Source organism: Solea solea, chromosome 2 (assembly GCF_958295425.1).
Source record: "Solea solea chromosome 2, fSolSol10.1, whole genome shotgun sequence".
Classification (NCBI taxonomy): Eukaryota; Metazoa; Chordata; class Actinopteri; order Pleuronectiformes; family Soleidae; genus Solea; species Solea solea.
The window spans coordinates 1,579,044-1,600,363 of NC_081135.1; the positions used below are offsets into that span (position 1 = coordinate 1,579,044).

Consider the following 21,320-nt stretch of genomic DNA (forward strand, 5'->3'; position numbering starts at 1 on the left):
CAATACTGAAAACCTCTTTAACCCTCTGCACCAAAGACCATAGAGAAAATCAGTGATGTTAACATCACAGTAACACAGGAGCTGTTGATCCACTGCTGCCTCCATCACTAAGATCTAATGTCTTACTTCATGTCAATTCTGTGTTTGAAAACTGACTGGATGTGTTTGAAAACATCCAGTCAGAGTTACCTCAGTGACACAAAGTGACCACACGAGGCAGCAGTAGACAAGCAGCTCCTGGGTTTCGTCAAGTTAAAAATCACTGATTTTTTTCAATGGAATCTGGTGTGGGAGAGCGAGTGGTTTACAAACGTCCTTCAGTCTTTTGTTACGTGGCTAAAATCTGTTTTTCCCTGGGTCCCTGCTGAAGCCACTAAAGTTTGTGTCTGATAATACGTCCGTCCCTCCCTCACACGACCACACTATCCCTTTAAGGTTTGATTGTGCATTCAGAGCAGCACTGGAGAACATCTGCATCCGCCAGAACAGGTGGAGCACAGATGTTGAGCTTGGCAGCAAAGCACAAAGACAGAGTGAGGATTCAATCCTGGTCTAAGATCAGAGATAAAGTAAAAAAAAAAAACACACAACAAGTAGGAAAGCTATACATAAAAAATAATGGATTAACTTGATGTGTAACGGGGTTTTTTTTTTTTTAGATGAAAAGGAAGATGTAAAGGACAGAAATATTGAGCGTAACTCACCATTTTTTAGATTTAAGGCGAGGAGGAGGGTTTCTTGGAATGAGGAAGAGCGCACGCATAGGGTGCATGTCACAGAGTGCTGAAATTAACAATACACACATATACACGCATCAGTAAGAATCCACTCAATCAAGACTGAATAGAAATAATAAAGAAATGGCACTCACGTGGCGCTCCTTCAGCCATCTCTATAGCTGTGATACCACATGACCACAGATCACTCTGCAACACAAGACGACACCCGTCAAACATCAAACAGCAGACGCACAACCAAGAGGATAAATAAATAAATATACAAAAATAATAACTGTAGAGTGCGCCAGCATAGAAGTCAGGGAGGTAGCAGCTAATTCTACCTACTGTTTTATTCATTAGTCTTAGCAGACGATCTTGACGCGTTTCTCGATATCTAATAATACTAGAGCTGCAACGAACGATTATTTTCATAATTGATTAATCTGGCGATTATTTTCACGATTAATCCAGTCATCGTTTGGTCCATAAAATGTCAGAAAACGTTCACAAATGTTGGTCAGCGTCTGTCAAACCTGGAAACGATGTTTTGCTTTGTCCACATACCAAAATAATTCACTTTTTAATGATTTTTTTGTTTTATGGAGCAAAGAAACCAAGAAAATATTCACATTTAAGAAGCTGAATCACTCAGAAATCTTGTTTTAATCATGAAAAAGGCTTCAAATTTAATAGTTGATTAATTGAGCAATTGTTTCAGCTCTAGATAAAACATCTTACAGCCAATATCGACCGATACCGATAGATATTGTGCCAATAATACTGTGCAATAACAATCTTTGTAAGTTAAGTTTTCCCTTACGAATCTGGACGCTAACATAACAGCATCATAACAGACTTGAATTAAAACACTAAATAACTAAAATATCTTGTTTATTTTGTGTACTTTTATTGCGATGTGTTCTCTGGTGTAGACTGAGGGAAAGATAGTGTTCACTCTGGTCTGTTTCCACACTCCGGGGGGCAGTGTAAGGGTCAGATTAACAGACAGACACGGTGCGGGCTCTTACTCTGTAATCGTACGTAGCGTCCGGGTTCTCGTCGCAGGCGATGACCTCGGGGGCCATCCAATATGGAGTCCCGATGAAGGTGTTCCTCCTCCCCACTGTCCGATCCAGCTGAGCGCTCACACCAAAGTCCACTGTAGACGGAGAGGAGAGTGACGGTCACAGTCAACTAAAGAATCGTCACTCACGTAAAAACACAACGTGTTCGGCGTTCTCACCGAGTTTGACTTCGGCGTTCTCCGTCAGCAGGACGTTCTGACCCTTGATGTCACGGTGGATGACGTGGTGGGCGTGTAAGTGAGCCAGACCCTGAGAAACAACAGGCACAAAGACAATCTCTGGGATTACTAATCCGTGTGCTGTCCCCAGTGTCTGTTTAAATGAAGCATTTACAGATACATTTTCCATATTTCATGGACAGCAGCTCCTGATCTCAGTGGACCCTTTGGCACAGCAGCTTTTTTTATTTTTGAACATTTTTTTAATGGCAGTAAACCACAGATGGGAACAGAAGAAAAAGCTGAGTGAGGTCATGGGACGATCCACGGATGATAAAAGAAGAAGAAGAAGAAGAAACGAGAACAAAATAATGGGAAACAGGGAGTGTAACCACACTGTTTCCACTGTTTTTCCTCCTGTTTATTTTTGTATGTGTATAGAGTGAGATTCACAAACATGTTATGTTGATAACGTTTATGAAGCCACTGTTTGAAAATGGTCTTTGTTCACGATAGAGACACGCGCTGATTCCAAAACACAGGGTTTTTCATATCTTTCTCTACATTCCCTCCATCAGAAGAGGTGAGTTATGCCTTGTTTTGATTTCTATTTTAGGGAAAAACCTGGGAAAAAATCAGGTGTTTCCAGCAGGAGTCTCTCCAGGTCTCGGATCAGGTGGAGAGAAACTCACCTCACTTCTCACTTGAGAACTTGTTATGCCTTAAATGTGGGAGATTTTTAAAAGGAGTGCTCACTCTGAGAATCTCTCTGGAGATGTAGGCGATCCAGTCTTCCTTCAGCTGGTTCCCTTTGGTGTTCTTCACCAGGTCCGTAATGGAACCAGCTCCACAGAACTCCATCACCAACTGCACACACGAGAATCACCACAGCAACAACACATACATGAGAGGAACGGAAACACAAACTTTCACACCGTCACTGGGGCGGATCAGAGGTCTTACCCAGAGCTGGTCATCGTGTCCCGGGGGACTCTTCTTAATGAAAGCACCGTAGTAGGTGGCTATGTTCCTGTGGTGGGAATACTTCTTCAGCATATTGATCTCCAGTTTAATCTCCTCCTCTTCATCCTGGAAAACACACAAACGTGGGTTAAAATGGAGAAAATGCAGTCTCACTGTGTCTGAATCGAATTTCATCATCAAAAGACGTTTCATTTTTACACACAAATCAATGCCCAAGCTGAAACTAGTGATTATTTCCCAATTAATTTATCTGGTGATTATTTTCTCGACTAATCAATTAGTTGTTTGGTTCAGAAAATGTCGTATGGAACAAGGAAACCAGAAAATATTCACATTTAAGAAGCTGAAAAACCTCAAAATCAATTCATTGATGAGTTCTTTGGTCAATAAAATGTAAGACAATGATAAATAATGATGTTTTGTTTGGTCCACAAACCAAAATATTACATTTGAATGATTTCTTTAGTCGATTGAACAAAAAGGAACCAGGAAATATTCACATTTAAGAAAATGTTAACGTCTAATCACTACACAGGTGTTTTTATGGTCGGAGCATCTTCTGTCGTCTTCAGTTCAGCATTTTCAGAGTTTTATGAGACGGTAAAAATGAAGCACGAGTCGTTGATTCCTTTGTTTTGTTTGTGAATTAACGACGTGTGAGTCAGTTTTATGTTATGTTATGTTTTATGATGTGAGCAGCATCCATTTACCGTTATCATCATCATCATCATCATCATCATCATCATCATCCCACAGATAAACTCACAGCAACTAATGATTATTTTCTCAATGAATCAGGTAATTGTTTGGCAAATTAAAATTAGGCCACAATAGATATGGACAGAAATGAGTGGGTTTACTCAGAGTTCCATGTTATGTTCAGTGTCTGTTGCAACGATTACTCAATTAATGAAGTCGATTGATAGTTTTCCAGCTTCTTAAACGTGAATATTTTTCTGGCTCCATAGAGCAAAGAAATCATTAAAACTGCATCAATTTGTGGACAAAACATGACATTTGTAAACCTCATCATTTCAAAATAGATGACAATAATCTGGATTTAATCACCGTTTATGTATAACGGTTATGGACTAAGCTGCAGTGCTCACTGCAGTCCTGCAACAGCTCGACGATGATTAGCAGCGACGCACTAATTGAACACACGCAGGGATCAAACCCCCGCGAGTGCTTTTTCTCTTCATGTGACCTCTCCTACAGACGACAGAGCAGTGGGAGGAGGGGGAATCAGGGACGGTAGAATCTCTGCAGATTAAAACGTTTGCCTCTTTAATTTCTGGTGTTAGTGTGATTTTATCTGCCGTGTACATAAATAATGTGGATCGCTGCCTCGTGGAAAATGGCTGTGTGCCGCTGCTGCATGACTCGTTTGAGTTGACGTAAGCCTTTCTGTTGTGTGCACCCCCCGCCACTCTCCCTCTCCCTCTCACCCCGCCTCCCCCCCTTTTCTGCTGTGCAGCTGTTGGATTATCACACTCCCCCGACTGTGGGAGCCTCACTGCCACAAGTCACATGGTGAAGACGAGGGAGGGACAGACGCAGGCGCACAGTGATGTGTGTCAGAGACAGAGGACGACAATATGTTGACGACACACTCGCATACACTCAGGAGACGGGAGATTAATAATCCAAGTGTGTCAAGAAGACATGTGATTCATAAAAAGAAAAAAAAAGTCTGTTCAACAAACCAGACACAAAGAAACCATATGTGTATGAGGAACAGATGTTTTTAAAAAGCTACATCATAACATTTAGGAGGGAAATAAATTAAATCAGCAAAACAAAATCACAGCAAATTTAAACTCCCAAGGGCAAGGAATTATGTCACAGTGCTTGAACAAGTTTGGGTATCAGTATCGACCCGACACTGGTCAAAAATCCTGGATTAGATATCAGAAAAAGAAAAATGCTGAGTCATGTTGTGCGCCGTTTATTTCTCCTCTATGAGAGAAAAATATGTCACACAGCTGGAGAATTCGGTCTTTGAAATGGCTTGACATGACTGAGCACAAAAGGTGGTCAATACCAGACACAAAAACCATATATATGAGAAACAGATGTTTCAAAAACTGCATCATAAGATTTAGGAGGAAGATTCATTCAATTACCAACACAACATACTTTAAACAGGACCCAGAATTATGTCAGAGTGTTTAAAATCAGAATTTTAGGGATGAGCTGAGATATTGGTCCGATACTGGTCACGATGAACTGGGTCCAATCTATGCTTTTTTTAGTTTTCCTTTTGTGTAATTTTCTTCTCACATTCTTGGTCTCCACTTAAATAATATAAATGCGGTCATAGTGCAAACTTCACTCTCTTTGTGAGCTTTATACTCAGAGACAAAAGAGTCTTTTCACTGATTGTGAATTTTTTTTTTTTTACTAAAATCTCCATGGACATTCCATCCTATGTGACGCCACCATGTGCCGCAGCGCACGCAGAAGACAAACGCCGTGCTCTTAAATGAGGCCACGCCCCCTACAATACACAGCAGGGCGGGGGTCATTATTAAGTGGCCGAGCGAGCGGCTGACCTCAGTGTAGCGGTGAAGGCCAAACACCCACACGGTCACAATCAGCTGAAAACAACATGGTCGTTGTTGTTGAACGGTCACTAAAGCGAGACGAAGAGGGTAACAAACAAAAGCCTGGACCAGTGCCGCAAGACTAGAGCGTGCGAGCGAGGGAGCAAGCAAGCTGGTATTTGGCCAGAGAGCAGTAGATACATAGACTTTGCATCAGGGTTCTGAAGTAAAACAGTCCCCGACAGGTTCACCCGCTGGGTGGCGCTGCTCAAAGGCTGAAGAAGAGGGAGTTTACGGTGGGAAAAATTGACTTGGTGACCTTTGACCTTTCTCTATGTTGGGAACAAATGTTGAGGAAAAATCCTGCACTTTTTAACTTTTCACGTTAACGTTTTGTTTCCTTCAGTGAGACCAATACCGATGTGATTACCTTGCAACAGAGTATCGTGATAGTATCGGTATCGTGGACCATGTATCGCATCGCATAGGTTATCGTAGAGATATTTTACAGACTGAACAAACCTTTGTTTCTCACACATGACACAGTAATCATTTTAAATATGCTATTCAAATGAAAATGAGAGAATAATTATATTAAAAAATCACCATTCCCTCTGATACCGAGAATCATTTCGAAATAATCGCAATTATTTATTCAAAAGGGTTCAGTCCTACTGCACGTGGCTGTAATTGTGACGTACGTGGTTACATTCACTGTATGTAGGTTAAAATAAATAAGTGACAAATCTATATTGCGACAGCTGAACGTGACTCAGCAGCAGCAGATAACTGCAGTACCTGTCCAGACATGTCTGCTTCATGATGAGTCACACTTCACAAAACACATCGCTAATTTGTAAAACTGCGAAAAACAAGTTTATCAGACGTTGCCCAACTGTTTGCCGTCTCCTGTGAGACGGAGGCGAAGGCGCGTCAGCGGCGGTGTCGTAACTCACCAGACAAACAGAGAAACAGAGGCAGAAATTAAAGGACTTTTGTGGGTCAGCGTCGACAAATATTAACATTTTCCAGGATGTTCTTACATAAAAACTAGGCTGTCAAACCTAAGGCTCACGGCCTCATCCAGCCCGACATACAGTTGTATTCAGCCCCGGGAGAAAATGTTATGTTGTTCCTGTTCCTCCACTTTTCAAGTTACATCGCATGTAAGGAAATTAAATTAAATGTTGACTTTTTATCTTTTTACATCTAGTAAACATTTTTGTGACAACTGTTCTACCGAAATACAGCAGAGGAAATACTGTTGTACTGTTATACTGTTGATTTCAATGGAAATTATTCCTAAATAATATTTACCGTTCTTCTATGTTAATGTTCTTTTGTGAGTGCTCCACCTGACGTGGATATAACTTTAAAAACAGAAGTCCAGTGCTGATATTCCATGCTTAAATGACCTGTTTTTATTGTTTTTGTCGAGGTTTATAGAGATATTTTATAGTCTCATTCTTTGGTTTTAGGTCTTATGTTTCTACATTTTATGTATCCCTGATGTACAGCACTTTGTTTCAGCTGTTGTTGTTTTAAAAGTGCTTTATAAGTAAAGCTGGATTGGATTAAATCAATTTATTTCATTTTATGAAAAACTATCTTAACATGACACATCTTTAATCTCAAATTTGATCTCTGAAATGTTTCTTTATTCAATCTTACAGCTTTCTTTGTTCTAGGTTAGATATTATTTGACCTCGTCTGGTCAAAAAATTGGACATATTTTTAAAATCCAGCCACCGCTGTAGGTGTGTTTGACATCCCTGGACTAAAGAGAGACCGATTTAGATCAGAAAATTATTATGCCACCATGAAGAAGTCAATAAAAAGACAACAAAAAGGCATTTTTCCAGGTTTCTCTGCATCTCTGGAAGTAACTCAGAGTCACAAATATTTCCCAAACTTCAATTGATCACAGTTTATGATTAAAAACATATAAAAATTACCTCTGTGACGTCCATGACCTTGATGGCAGCCAGCTGTCCAGTCTTGACATGTCGTCCCTGTGAAAAAAACCAAAAAAAAAACCACCAACAGGTCAACGTTTGCATCCCAATTCATAATTCACTAATACATTTGGGGTTTCTTTTCAAAATGATGTATTCAAAATGTTAGGAATGAAAACAAGACCAATTCTTCAAATGTCTTATTTGACAAAACAATCAATAAGCGAAAAAAAATTTTTTGCAATAATAAAACACAGAACTCTACAATTCTGTAAATTTAAGTTCTCATTTACAGCTGAAATGATTTATTGATCAACAATTTAAAAAGATTGCCAATATTTAGTTTTTCTTGAATAAAAAGCATAAATTAGCTGATTTCAGCCTCTAAAATGCAAGGGTTTGTTCATAATTTTACACTTTTAATCTGTCCGACATTGAGCCGTTTTGTGACGTTTGAAAAGAAAACAATAAAGTTTATGAGACAAATGAGCAGAAATCCATTGAGAACAGATCCCAAACTAAACCAACCCAACATTCCCAGACCTCGCCACTCTCTAACCCCCCCCCGGCCACTCCTTACATAAACAATGAACCAAAATAGAGGCTCCTCCACAGCCGCCTCCTCCTCCTCTTTGAGAGGAGATAAAACATGGAAGCTGTCTGGACCAGGTCCAGATGAGTCCGGGTTTTCCCCTGCTCTTCTGGCACAACACTGCACTGATACCACATGCAGCCTTGAGACAAGAAAATATCAGCAAATACGACAAATAAGTAATAAATACGTCATCGTCGCGATGATTCAGAATGGACCACAAGGGGGAGCCTGCACCGTTTTCAGTCACCATTCATTTATAATAACCTTATTTATTTTAATCAGGATGTTTTTGTAACATTACAAAACTGAACATTTTTCCGTCAAGTAATGTTTTCTCTCTTTCTTCTTGTTTTTCTTTGTAAACTAAAGGCTGCAGTACAGATGTCAGGCCTGTACATGGCGCTGCAGTGCCGCCACTGGAGAAATTAAGCTTTAATATAGCTTTATGTGAATAAGTATTCATTACAATGTACTAGGGCTGCAACAATTAATTGACTTTTAATCGATTACTTTACAATTATCTTGGTAATTGATTCATCAGTTTGAGTGTTTATCTAAATAATTAAAACCCGTTTTCTGAATGTAACAAAGAAATCATTAAAACTGAATTTTTGTGTATGAGACAAGACAAGACATTTGAGAACATCCCTATTTCTTGGTCCAAGGTAGAATTATCAACATTTAAAAAAAAAATGTAAAAGACATTTTATGGCCAAACAGTAATCAAGAAAATATTAAATTGTGCAAATCATGGTTAGTTGCAGCTCTACAATGTTTACAATCACAAAAACAGAGACAGAATTAACCAAACGAGGGTGAATAAGGAAAGAAAATGAACGTTACGATCAAGTGTAGATTCTCGTGTGGATACAACATATTTTGTTGTCAAGGTAACTGCGTTCTAATTAAATTAAAAATTTTTACCATAAGATGAAAGTGAAAACCTAATTTAAGTCAACTAATTAAACAAAAAACAGGTTTGTAAAACAACCTTCATACACTGGTTCTCCACACAGCAGCAGCAGTGACTCAATGACAGTGAAAGAATCACGATTGTGTTTGTTCCAACAACACAATGTCAACACTGACTCACTCACACTCACACACACACACACCCTTTAAACCAGGTGTAAAACACGGCTGCACCTACACACGTTCATGCTTTCATCTGAAAATCATGAATGGGTTATGAACCTTACTTAAGGTCTCCAGACTCCAGCTCTCCAGTCAGAGCTCGACAATGAGGGAAAATCTTATCACGATATACTTTTATATCATTTAATATCGATATATATCATGGATATAAAGCTGCACACAGGTTGTTTCTCTGGAGCTTACAAATATCTATTGTTAATACCTTTAATTTCAGACAACACTTTGTTTATTTCTGTAAAAAAAAAAAGAGGGACATTTGCCAATGAAATATGGTCAAATATTTGCTAATTCACAAATAATTGTGTGATGGCATAAAATAAGTGTTAATAAGAATTTTTTTTTAACATTCTGTAAATTCCATGTAATTATTGCAAATAATATTTAGTGTATGTCAAAAATGTTACCTTTAAACAAAAATTAAATGAGATTTAGCAACCAACGCCGTTTTGTTCAGTCTTCCTGATGTTTCCGGGTCCGTATTTGGATAAAAAAACAGCCGACGACACATCAGCATATTTGAAGGATTTTATGATATTTAACCCCAGAAAGCATCGACTGAGGTTTCTGTGACATTTACGCAGCTATTTAAATAATATATAAATTATGAGGGTTAATTTTTATTCCAGTATTGCTGCAGGGCGTCTGTTATTCGTTATCTATATAACGTCTTGATTAAAGTCGATTTTACTTGGTTTTATAATGTTTTTTAGTCAATGTTTATTACGCTTTCCAGATGTTTGTCAAAGGACGGCCTCCGTCATAAAACCATTTAACTGACTTTGCTTCAGTTTTCCTTTAAGTCACAGTGCATATTTCGACGGTGGATTCACTGATAATAGAGCGTCCGTGCTGGTGTTTTTCTGCGGTTTGTGGCCCCTCAGACGGATGTGAGACGTCCACAGAAGGGCTTCATCAAGGGCCCCCTTGATGCGGGCAGCCGGGCGTGGCCCTGTGTGTGTGTGTGTGTGTGGGGGGGTTATCTGAGGCACCGTGCCATCACTCACGCTCGTGCCTCCCTGCTTCTCCATCTCCACTCGTCTTAACCGCGGCCAGATGTGCTGCTGGCCTCTGCCAAGCTCAGCACTAAAGACACACGGACTGTTCAGAGTTAGCCTTACAACATTCACACATAAAGCTCAATTATTACTATTACCAAATTTCACCCAGAATGAGAAACAGCAAAACACGATTCTTACTGGTCAAAAGAACAGATTTAATCGCGGCTTTAAACCCATTTTTGTCCTGTGGAAATGACTTTAATTGCCTTTAAATTCGGCCTTGTAGTGCACAATCTCATCCTCACTTCATTTTATAGCAATTTCTTGTTGTTTACGTCTTCTACTTTCGACTCATTTTGTTTTTGACACATTTGTGATAAAAGAAAAACACCACAGCGCTAATATCAAGAAATTCTGACCCTAAACATCTTGTTTAATCCACAAAACCAAAATGATTCAGATGAAACGAAACCAGAATATACTGTATGCATATTTAAGAAGCAGAAAAATCCTAGAAACTGCTTTTAAACTATTAAAAAAAACAACTAAAAGCAATCAATTGATTATCAAAACAGTTCACGATGAATATGAATAGTTACACTCATAATAATACACTGTTAATACACTAATATTAAATATCGAATGTTTTCTTTGGCTTTTTAATGCTAAACGAAGGATATTTATATTAACAGAAACAAATAAGTGTTATTAAGTGACTACTATATACACTACTAGGAACCATAAGTGGGGCTGATCTGTGAAAGTACAGTGTAAAAATAGGGGGGTCAATAGAAACTGAACATTTTACAAGCACAAAAAACACACTTCTATACGAGCTGCTCACTGTTTCAGCGTCAGTGGACGAGACCCAGATCTCGGAGTAACGCGTACAAATCAAAAACAGTTTGCAGGAAATCAGCGGTGGATGTTTTCGGGGTGAACAGAAGTGATCTGTAATGCTCTGTAGTGTCATTAGTGGTCTGTGGACAGAGCAGGGAAGTACTGTTTCTGTTTCCCCCGTGCACTTTACTACAGATCCACTGAAGGCTTTCCTTCACTCCCTACAGCTTCCACATTAATGCATGATCAATCACACTCAGCAGCTACTCTGGCTTTCTAACCAGGTCAACATACTGTACACTGACATTGCACAACGGAGGGCTTTCAGGGTTTCTTTTTTTTGGACATGTGGTTGGACAAAGCACAGACACAGAGTCAGCGCTGAATGTCTAAAACATGGACACTCAAAAACAAAAACAGATTACAGCTACATAACAAAAGCCTTACCTTATCAAATCTACAAGTCTATAATATGTTCGTTGCTTTGTCTTGACATTAGACGTGATTTCTGCCTGTTCTGCCTGGAAAAATACGTTTGTGAAACCACTCACTCGCCTGCACCAAACTCCATAGAGAAAAAACAGCTTTTAGGCACAAGGGGATACAGGAGCTGCTGGTCTACTGCTGCCTCGTGTGGCAAGTTTGTGTCACTGGAGTAAATCTGAACGAAGGATTTCAAATGCCGAATTTTACAATACGACAGTGAAAGTGAAAATAAGCAGCAGATGTCTTGTTATTATAGACTTTGGGCAAGAATGAGACTTTTATTATGGTCAGAACCTCACGTACAACCACACTCTTCTTTTAATGTGCTGTTAAAATGTTTAGTCATTAGAGGAGGCTTCAGCGAGCATCTTTGATCCCTTACAAAAGCCTTACCTAATAAAATCTACAAGTCTATAATATCTTTAGAACATGTTGGATGCTTTATCTTGACATTAGACTGCCTGGAAAAATACATTTGTGAAACCACTCACTTGCCTGCACCAAACTCCAAAGAGAAAATCAGCATTTTTCGCACAAGGGGATACGGGAGCTGCTGGTCTACTGCTGCCTCGTGTGGTCAGTTTGTGTCACTGAATTAAATCAGAATGAAGGATTTCAAACGCAGAATTTTACAACACGACATGTTTGAAGTTACTGATGGAGACAGCAGTGGATCGACTACATGCTGTGTGCTGTGATGTAAAATCAATGATTTTCTCTATGGGGTTTGGTGTGGGAGAGTGAGTGGTTTACACAAACTTGCTGGTGTTTCCAGTCAGAAAAGTGAGAATAAGCAGCAGATGTCTTGTTATTATAGACGTGGGCAAGATTTAGACTTTTGTTAATGGACTAAAAATCAATACATTGTCCAGTCACATCCACCTGGACTCTTAATCAGCCGTCTGTGTGCACTTCCTCCTCCTTTGCATCTCTGTCGTCTCCTAATCTGTGGGGAGGTGGAGTGGAGGCAGCAGGGCTGAGTGTGTGTGAGGGAGAATTGGGTCAGTATGCTGGTGTGCAGGAGCATTAATGTAAAGCAGTGGAGCCCAGAGAGGCTGCTGGTAACTGCTGACTAGAGCTGCAACTATCGATTATTTTCATAAACGATTAATCTGTCGATTATTTTCTCGATAAATCGTTTGGTCCATAAAATGTCAGAAAGCCTTTGTTTTTGTGATCGGTGTTTGTCAAACCTGCAAACTCAAATGTCTTGTTTTGTCCACAAACCAAAATGATTCACTTTTAATCATATCTTTGTTATCCAGAGCAAAGAAATGAAGAAAATACTCACATTTAAGAAGCTTAAACAATCGGAAATCTTGTTTTAATCATGAAAAAAGCTTCAAAGCAATTAATCGATGATCAAAATAGTTGTTGATTAATTTAGTAAGTTTAAAATTAATTGTTTCAGCTCTACTGCTGACTGATCATTTTGTTAAAAGATGTGAGCCAGTGTGAGATTCTGACAAAAATATGACAAAAATAAGACCAGAACAATTAATCTTTTTGAAATTGAAAGCATCGCAGGTCATAAAGGCCACAAGGTAAAGGTTCTATTTTATTGATTGTGTATGTACTGTGTATGTGTGTAAGTTCTACACCACTGAAAAAAAGCAGCATTTTTGATCCTTAAAAGGCTTAATTTTTTTCCACAAATCAAAACTAATTCAATGTTGATGATTTATTTTTTTAAAAAGAAACCAGAAAATATGCACATTTAACAAGATAAAAAATGTTAATAAAAATGTAATTGCAATAAGTAAACGCGATTAAATACTTTCGCCAAATCAGTTCAAATCAGCAGTTTTGTGATTACAGGTCTTTTTTTAATTTTCTGGATTAAAAAGACAACAAATTTGGAAGATTATTAAATGTGTACATTGTTTTTTTAGTACTTTAAGTTTTGTTTTCATGGCACTAATAACATTTTTGTAACATTTTATTGTTAAAAAATTTTGTAACGTGGAAAAACATTAAGTTTTAAGTTAATTCTGGAATGTTAGCACCATGTTTTTGTAACGTATAACATTTTCCTAACATTGTTTTGTCATGTAAGTCGTGTTTTTGTCCAGTTAACAACATATTTAACATTAGGTTACTTTTTTTAGTAACCTGACCTGCAGCTTTTTTACACAGATACTTTCTCAATAACAAGTTAAATTTAGAGAAGAAGAAAAACCGCCATGTAGAACATTTCATGTGTTTTGAAACAGAAACTGGAAGACAAGTTCTGAACAAATTAAATCTACAACACAAAGCAAATTGCAATCATGACATATGGAAGAAAAATCGCAATTTTCACATTTTACCCACACGGTTCGGCCCTAAAACAAACCGTCCTGTGTTTGTTTGAAATAACTGGACGTATGTTTACGTGTCCAGTTGCTGCGTGTGTCCGACAGCATCCCAAGGTAAAAAAGAAAGAGGTTGTGACCTGACTGTTTAATCACCTGTAAACACACTGTCAGGTCAAAGGTCACTTCACATTTTCAACACTCACTCACACACGTTCACCAGTGACCTTCTCTGAAGAACCACACCATGACGGCACCCAGCAGTTCTCCACCTCCCTCACTGTGTGAACTCATAACACCAGGTCAAGTTTGTTTTGCTTTTACACGGCTCGTTAGAACGAACAGCACCTTCATTTTAAAAAAGGGATAAGAAGATGAGAGGAGCTTTGAGAGAGAGAGGGAGCATTGTTAATATTATTGCCTTTTTGCTCGCTGTGATACTGCTACAAACCGGCATCGCAGCACAACGAGTCCAAGCCGATCAGATTGTTTACTCCAGAGAACAGCTGATCGACCTGAAGCCGGCTGGCCCAGCGGACAGACCGGCAGAGGTTCCAGCGGAGCTACGGAGAAAAACGCATCGGGGACGCAGAGGAGGATTGAAACAGAAGAAAAACGACGGGTTGAGACAGCGGAGGTTAGAAAAGCGGAGATTTAAGACGTGTCTCCCCTCTCTCATCATGGGGAACGTGAGGTCCCTGGGCAACAAGATGGACGAGCTGACAGCGCTAGCCCGGAGCCAGAAGGAGTATCGGGAATGCAGCATAATGTGTTTTACAGAGACATGGCTGCACCAGGATATTCCTGATGACAACGTCTCCATCGCGGGCTTCCACACCGTACGGGCCGACAGAGACTGCGCCAAGAGCGGCAAGCGCAAAGGTGGGGGTGTCGCTGTGCTGGTAAACAACCGATGGTGCAACCCCGCTCACATCACCATCAAGGAGATCATCTGTGACCCGAACATGGAACTTTGTGCTGTTGGACTTCGACCATATTATCTGCCCAGGGAGTTTTCACAGGTAATCATGGTGGCTGTTTATGTCCCCCCCTCTGCAAACCCGACGTCGGCAAATGACTCTATTCACTCTGCCATAGCCCAGCTACAGACTCAGCACCCAAGTGCATTCATTGCTATCTCGGGTGACTTTAATCATATCACCATGGACACTACACTCCCCACATTCACACAGTATGTGAGCTGTCCCACCAGAGAGGAGAGAACCATTGACTTGCTGTATGCTAATGCTAAGGAGGCATACAGCTCCTCTCCTCTCCCCCCACTTGGCAGGTCAGATCACAACCTGATTCACCTCAAACCCTGTTATGTGCCGGTGGTGAAGAGCCAGCCTGTAACCACAAAGATCGTGAGGAGATGGTCTGATGAGGCCTATGAGACACTGCGGGGATGCTTTGAAGTGACAGACTGGCAGACGCTCTGTGAGCCGCATGGAGAGGACATTGATGGGCTCACAGTGTGTGTAACGGACTATATCAACTTCTGTGTTGACACCATCGTCCCACCGGAGACTGTCCTTTGTTACCCAAATAACAAACCGTGGGTAACAAAGGAAGTCAAAACCATCCTCAATGAGAAGAAGAGGGCTTTCACAGCTGGCAACAGGGAGGAGGTGCGAACAATCCAGAAGGAGCTGAAGGTGAAGATCAAGGAGGCCAAACAGAAGTATAGGAGGAAGCTGGAGTGGAAGCTCCAGCAGAACAACATGAGGGAGGTCTGGAGTGGAATGAGAACCATCACTGGCTTCAGACCAACCAGCAATAGAGGAGTTGGGGGCAGCATGGACTGTGCAAACGCGATGAATCTGTTTTTTAACAGATTTGACTCGGTGACACCGGCTCATCCTCCCATGGGCTCCTCTCCTGCATGCCTGCAGTTAGCGCCCACTCCACTCTCTCTCCCTCCCCCCTCCTACAGCCACTCTTCCCCCAGTGATGGCCCCCCACACACCTCCTCCTCCCCCGGCTCCCAAAGTGACAACACTCTCCAAGACAACACCCCTACCCCTCCCCCACAGGTCACCCCCTCACTCCACATCACTGCTGACCAAATCATGAGGCAGCTGAAGAGACTCCATGCAGGCAAGTCTGCAGGACCTGATGGTGTGAGCCCCAGGGTTCTGAAAGCTTGTTCCCTCCAGCTATGTGGAGTGCTACAACACATCTTCAGCCTGAGTCTGAGTCTTCACAGGGTCCCCGTGCTGTGGAAGACGTCATGCATCGTTCCTGTGCCCAAGATACCACGCCCCAGCGGATCCAAGGACTACAGACCGGTGGCACTGACGTCACACATAATGAAGACCCTGGAGAGACTCATCCTGGATCAGCTCCGGCCCATGGTGAGACCACTGCTAGACCCCCTCCAGTTCGCCTACCAGCCCCGACTAGGAGTTGAGGATGCCATCATCTACCTGCTAGACCGTGTCTACGCTCACCTGGACAAGCCGGCGAGCACTGTAAGAGTCATGTTTTTTGACTTCTCCAGTGCATTCAACACCATCAGGCCAGCTCTACTGAGTGAGAAACTGACAGCTATGCGGGTGGAGCCCCCCCTTGTGTCCTGGATTGTGGATTACCTGACTGGCAGACCACAGTATGTGCGCCTGCAGCACTGCACATCAGACAGACTGATCAGCAACACCGGGGCACCGCAGGGGACGGTCCTCTCTCCCTTCCTCTTCACCCTGTACGCCACGAACTTCAGCTGCTGCACAGAGACCTGCCATCTTCAGAAGTTTTCTGACGACTCTGCAGTAGTTGGACTTATCAGTAAGGGTGAGGAGACTGAGTACAGGGGTGTGGTGGACAACTTTGTCACGTGGTGTGAGCAGAACCATCTGCAGCTCAACGCGACAAAAACTAAAGAACTGGTGGTGGACCTGAGGAGGACCAGGGCTCCAGTGACCCCTATCTCCATCCGTGGGGTTAACGTGGACATAGTTGAGGATTACAAGTACTTAGGGGTGTACTTGGACAATAAACTGGACTGGACTAAAAACACAGACGCACTCTACAGGAAGGGTCAAAGCCGTCTCTATTTTCTGAGGCGGCTGAGGTCCTTCAACATCTGCCGGAAAATGCTGCGGATGTTTTACGAGTCTGTGGTGGCCAGTGCCATTCTCTACGCTGTGGCGTGCTGGGGCAGCAGACTGAAGGTGCGGGACGCCAACAGACTTAACAAACTCATCCGCAAAGCCAGCCATGTTGTTGGAGAGGAGATTGACTCCCTGACAGCAGTGTCAGAGAGAAGGATGTTGTCCAGGATTAGGTCCATACTGGACAACTCCCTCCATCCTCTACATGATGTGCTGACCAGCCACAGAAGCACATTCAGCAAGAGACTTATTCTACCACGCTGCACCACAGAACGCCACAGGAAATCATTCCTGCCTGTGGCCATTAAGCTGTACAATTCCTCTGTATGATAAATAGGCTTATACTTCCTCTGTATATATTGTTAATATGGGGGGAGGGGGAAGTACAAGTTGTGAAGTATATTCTGGAAATGTTTAACTCTGTAAATTTATTCTTATTTTAATAGTATTCTTTAATTTTGTAATTTTATTCTTATGTTTACTCCTACTTCTTCTTATAGTTTGTAATTTTGTAATTTCCAAAAAAATTGCTGTTACAACATTTGTTACCTTTGTACACTGGAGCGCTGTGACAAAAGAATTTCCCGCAAGGGATTAATAAAGTATTTTCTATTCTATTCTATTCTATTCTATTCTAGCATCCAGAAGGATTAAGAAGGAGGAGGAGAATTAAGGAGAACTTTGAACTGCGATAGCGAGACTGAGGAGGCGAGAAAGAAGTCGGCTAGAGATAAAGAAGGATAAGACCTATGAGGAGAAGAACTGTGATAAAGGAGGATGAGACCGAGGAGATGAGGAGGAGAAGAACTGTGATAAAGAAGGATGAGACCGAGGAGATGAGAGGAGGAGAACTGTGATGTAGAAGGATGAGACCAAGGAGATTAGAGGAGGAGGAGAACTGTGATGTAGAAGGATGAGACCGAGGAGATGAGAGGAGAACTGTGATGTAGAAGGATGAGACAGAGGAGATGAGAGGAAGAGGAGAACTGTGATGCAGAAGGATGAGACTGAGGAGATGAGAGGAGGAGGAGAACTGTGATGTAGAAGGATGAGACCAAGGAGATGAGAGGAGGAGAACTGTGATGTAGAGGGATGAGACCAAGGAGATGAGAGGAAGAGGAGAACTGTGATGCAGAAGGATGAGACTGAGGAGATGAGAGGAGGAGGAGAACTGTGATGTAGAAGGATGAGACCGAGGAGATGAGAGGATGAGAACTGTGATGTAAAAGGATGAGACGGAGGAGAAGAACTGTGATAAAGAAGGATGAGACTGCAGAGATGAGACGGAGGAGAAGAACTGTGATGAAGAATGAGACCGAGGAGACGTGATGTTTCTTATAGTAGAAGAAAGTTGAACAAAAAATGAGTTCTCAGCCACAGACAGAGTCAGGAAGAAAGGACGAGTCAGCAGCTTTGTGTCTCATCTCAAACTCACTCACTTAATGATGTGGCTCAAAGAGCTGCTCACACACATACACACAGACAGACACACACACAGACAGTTTTGTGCAGTCGGTCAGGAGACGCTGTCGGTCTTGTGACACCCATTAGAGAAAGAGAGGGTCAGTCTGGGGGAGGAGGAGGGGGAGGGACAAAAAACATGGACGCTGTGTCAGTGAGAGAGACTTGTGTGTGTGTGTGTGTGTGTGTGTGTGTGTGTGTGTAACATCACTGTGTTTGTGACCAAAAGCTCAGCAGCCAATCCGCTCGCAGACTTCAAAGAGCTGCACCAATGAGACAAAGGCTACATTCTTACACACCACTGACGTTTCTCTTTTTTCCAACATTAGTAACATCACAACATTTCCTAACATTAGAACGACAGTGATGTCAGCAAAGTTTTGTGACATTATAACATTTTTAAGTCATGTTTTCATGGCACTAGTAACAGTTTTGTAACTTTTTTTGCAACATATTTCAGTAATACAAGTACTTTGTATATGTTTATACATTTTTAGTAACTTTTTTTTTAAAATGATAACAGAAGTCAATTCTGGAACGTTGGTACAATATTTGACACCATATTGTTTTGTAATTCAAGTTCGAGTTATTTTTGGAAAGTGAGCAACATATTTTTGTAACATAACATTATGCAAGTTTTCATGTAGAACTGGAATAATTACTGATTGTTTCAGCTTCTTAAATGTGAATATTTTCTTTGTTTCTTTGCTCCAAAAAACAAAGCAATCATTAAAAGTGAGAGATGTGAGTGGATGAAAACACTGGTGGGCTCTGGGCCTTTAAGCCCGACTATATATGGTCATTCTACACAGAGCATGGGGAATCTTCCACTGCATACCACGCACAATTTTTCAGTTCAGAGTTATGACTTCTTCTGTGTTATCTTTACTCTTGTTTCTTTATCCCGACATCGACTGAGTGAGTGAGTGAGTAAGAGCGGCACCTGAGCCAGCTGGTCCAAGGCCAACTGATAAAGAGAGGAGGAGAATCTCAGAGAGAGAATCCCTTTGTTCTGGGTTTTAATGTATTTTTTTATACTTTAATACTTAAAGCCTTTAGAGCAATGGTTCACTCGCTGGTTAATAGCACAGAGACGCAGCCACTAATGGTGCTTTTTCTGTGCCATTTTAAACGTTAGTGTTGACATGGCTACAGATAAGATGTCAGGGATGATGGTCACGTCCAAAATGCAACCATGCAATACAATTTTATGAGAAAGAATCAGTGATAATGAGTTATTTTGTGAAGAATTGTCTTTGAGGTCAATTTTATGCCAAAATAAAAATGTTCATCTAATAAAAAGTACACAGGATTATGTCTACAATATCTTACGAATGTGTTCACGTCTTTATTTCACTGTCAGATGTCAGACGTTCCTGAAATTTGCAAACCACTCGTACTCCTGCACCAAACTCCATAGAGAAAATCAGTGATTGTAGCTCGCGGAGACAAAGGAGCTGCTGGTCTACTGCTGCCTCGTGTGGTCACTTTGTGTCACTGAAGTAAGTCGGAATGAAGAATTTCAAATGCAGAATTGACAAAATAAGACATTTGAACTTAGTGATGGGGGCAGCAGTGGATCAACCACTCCTGTGTGTTGTGATTTAAAATCGTCAATTTTCTCTATGGGGTTAGGTGTGGGAGAGTGAGCGCTTTACAAAACGACACTGAACTTCAGTTCCCAGACAGAAAAAGCTGCCTAATGAGTCGAACAGTGAGGGAAAATAATCAGCAAACATGTCATATACATGCAGGCTTCCTCTTCTATCAACCAGCTCCTTTAGGCCAAAAACACAGTGATGTAAAGAGAGCTTTTTTGGCTGCAACATGGTTTTTCCCTTTACAGCCATCAGTGAAATTCTGCTGTGCTGTGTTGTGTTTTTCAGACGTTCTGTATTGTAATCTGGCGCTCATCCACAGCCAGCATGTGTGGCCGGAGAGTGAGCGGCACAGCAGGGAACACACAAAGAGAGCCTTAATGTCACAGCTCAGGTCTCAAACGTCACCTCTGTTCTTTCTATTGGAGACATTTGATTCTCCACATTCTCCCAATGATTAAAGACAACGTCCACATTATCGCCGGGTCACTATTGTTAGCGTAAGGCGGCAAATTAAGACGTTTTTATACACGAGCAACAGTCTGGGTTCAACTTTAATTAACTTTTTCATTATTATTTACATTTTTACGACACGCTTTAACTTAGCAGTGATTATCGCAGGTTTTCAGACTTTTCAGCTTCTTAAATGTCAGGTTTTGGCCCAATTTTCAATTGCTTAGAAAAAAAATTGGCCATTTTTAGTCAAACTCACTTGCAACCCCTGACCTTTTAACATACAGGGGGAGAGGGTCACTGGGACCAGGATTAAGAAAACCCTGATTAAAAATACTTAAAAGAATTTAATGTTACAGGCAAACTGTGTTAATTGTTTCGTTTTTATGCAGTCACATTTTTTACGACACATAAAATGTTTAAAAACAGAATTTGTTAAAACTAAAAAAAAAAAGCAATAAAATGGATTTTTTGGGGGCTCTGCAAATGCCTGACAGGAATCAAGAGTTGAGACGTTTGGTCACATTGTGTTAACTAAAGGAGAAGAGTGTGTGTGTGTGTGTGGGGGGGGGGGGGGGGCTTAAACTGTGACCTGACAGAGCAGAAAAAGCCTTAGAGGCAGGAGGAGAAGAGGAGGCTCCTCCCTGTTTTCAGTTGGGGGTGGGTGGTGATTATTCAAACGCTGCACACACAAACAAATGCCTCCTTTCTGTGACTCTAACTGACTTCTTTACTTGTCGAGCGACAGACAGACAGACCCAAAGACGAGCAGGACAGACTGGGCTTTGTCAGAGTTCTGTCTGGACGTGGACAGCTGCTCTTCTAACACAGTTGCAGCTCCTCGCCCCCACACACACACACACACACACACAAAACACCA

At 41.2% G+C, this 21,320-nt stretch overlaps 1 protein-coding gene across 10 annotated transcripts in view; it reads right to left on the reverse strand.

Moving 5' to 3' along the window:
• The window catches only part of LOC131455528 (mitogen-activated protein kinase kinase kinase kinase 4-like), a 44,409-nt gene that overhangs the window by 18,869 nt on the left and 4,220 nt on the right, over positions 1-21,320 (reverse strand). For all 10 annotated transcript variants that reach the window (XM_058623209.1, XM_058623204.1, XM_058623208.1 and 7 more), the window contains exons 3-9: positions 7,448-7,504; positions 2,926-3,051; positions 2,719-2,829; positions 1,963-2,053; positions 1,748-1,878; positions 872-926; positions 705-783 (exon numbers count right to left, since the gene is read on the reverse strand). In XM_058623209.1, coding sequence (XP_058479192.1) covers positions 705-783; positions 872-926; positions 1,748-1,878; positions 1,963-2,053; positions 2,719-2,829; positions 2,926-3,051; positions 7,448-7,504 — 650 coding nt within the window. The remainder of the gene's footprint in view (positions 1-704; positions 784-871; positions 927-1,747; positions 1,879-1,962; positions 2,054-2,718; positions 2,830-2,925; positions 3,052-7,447; positions 7,505-21,320) is intronic.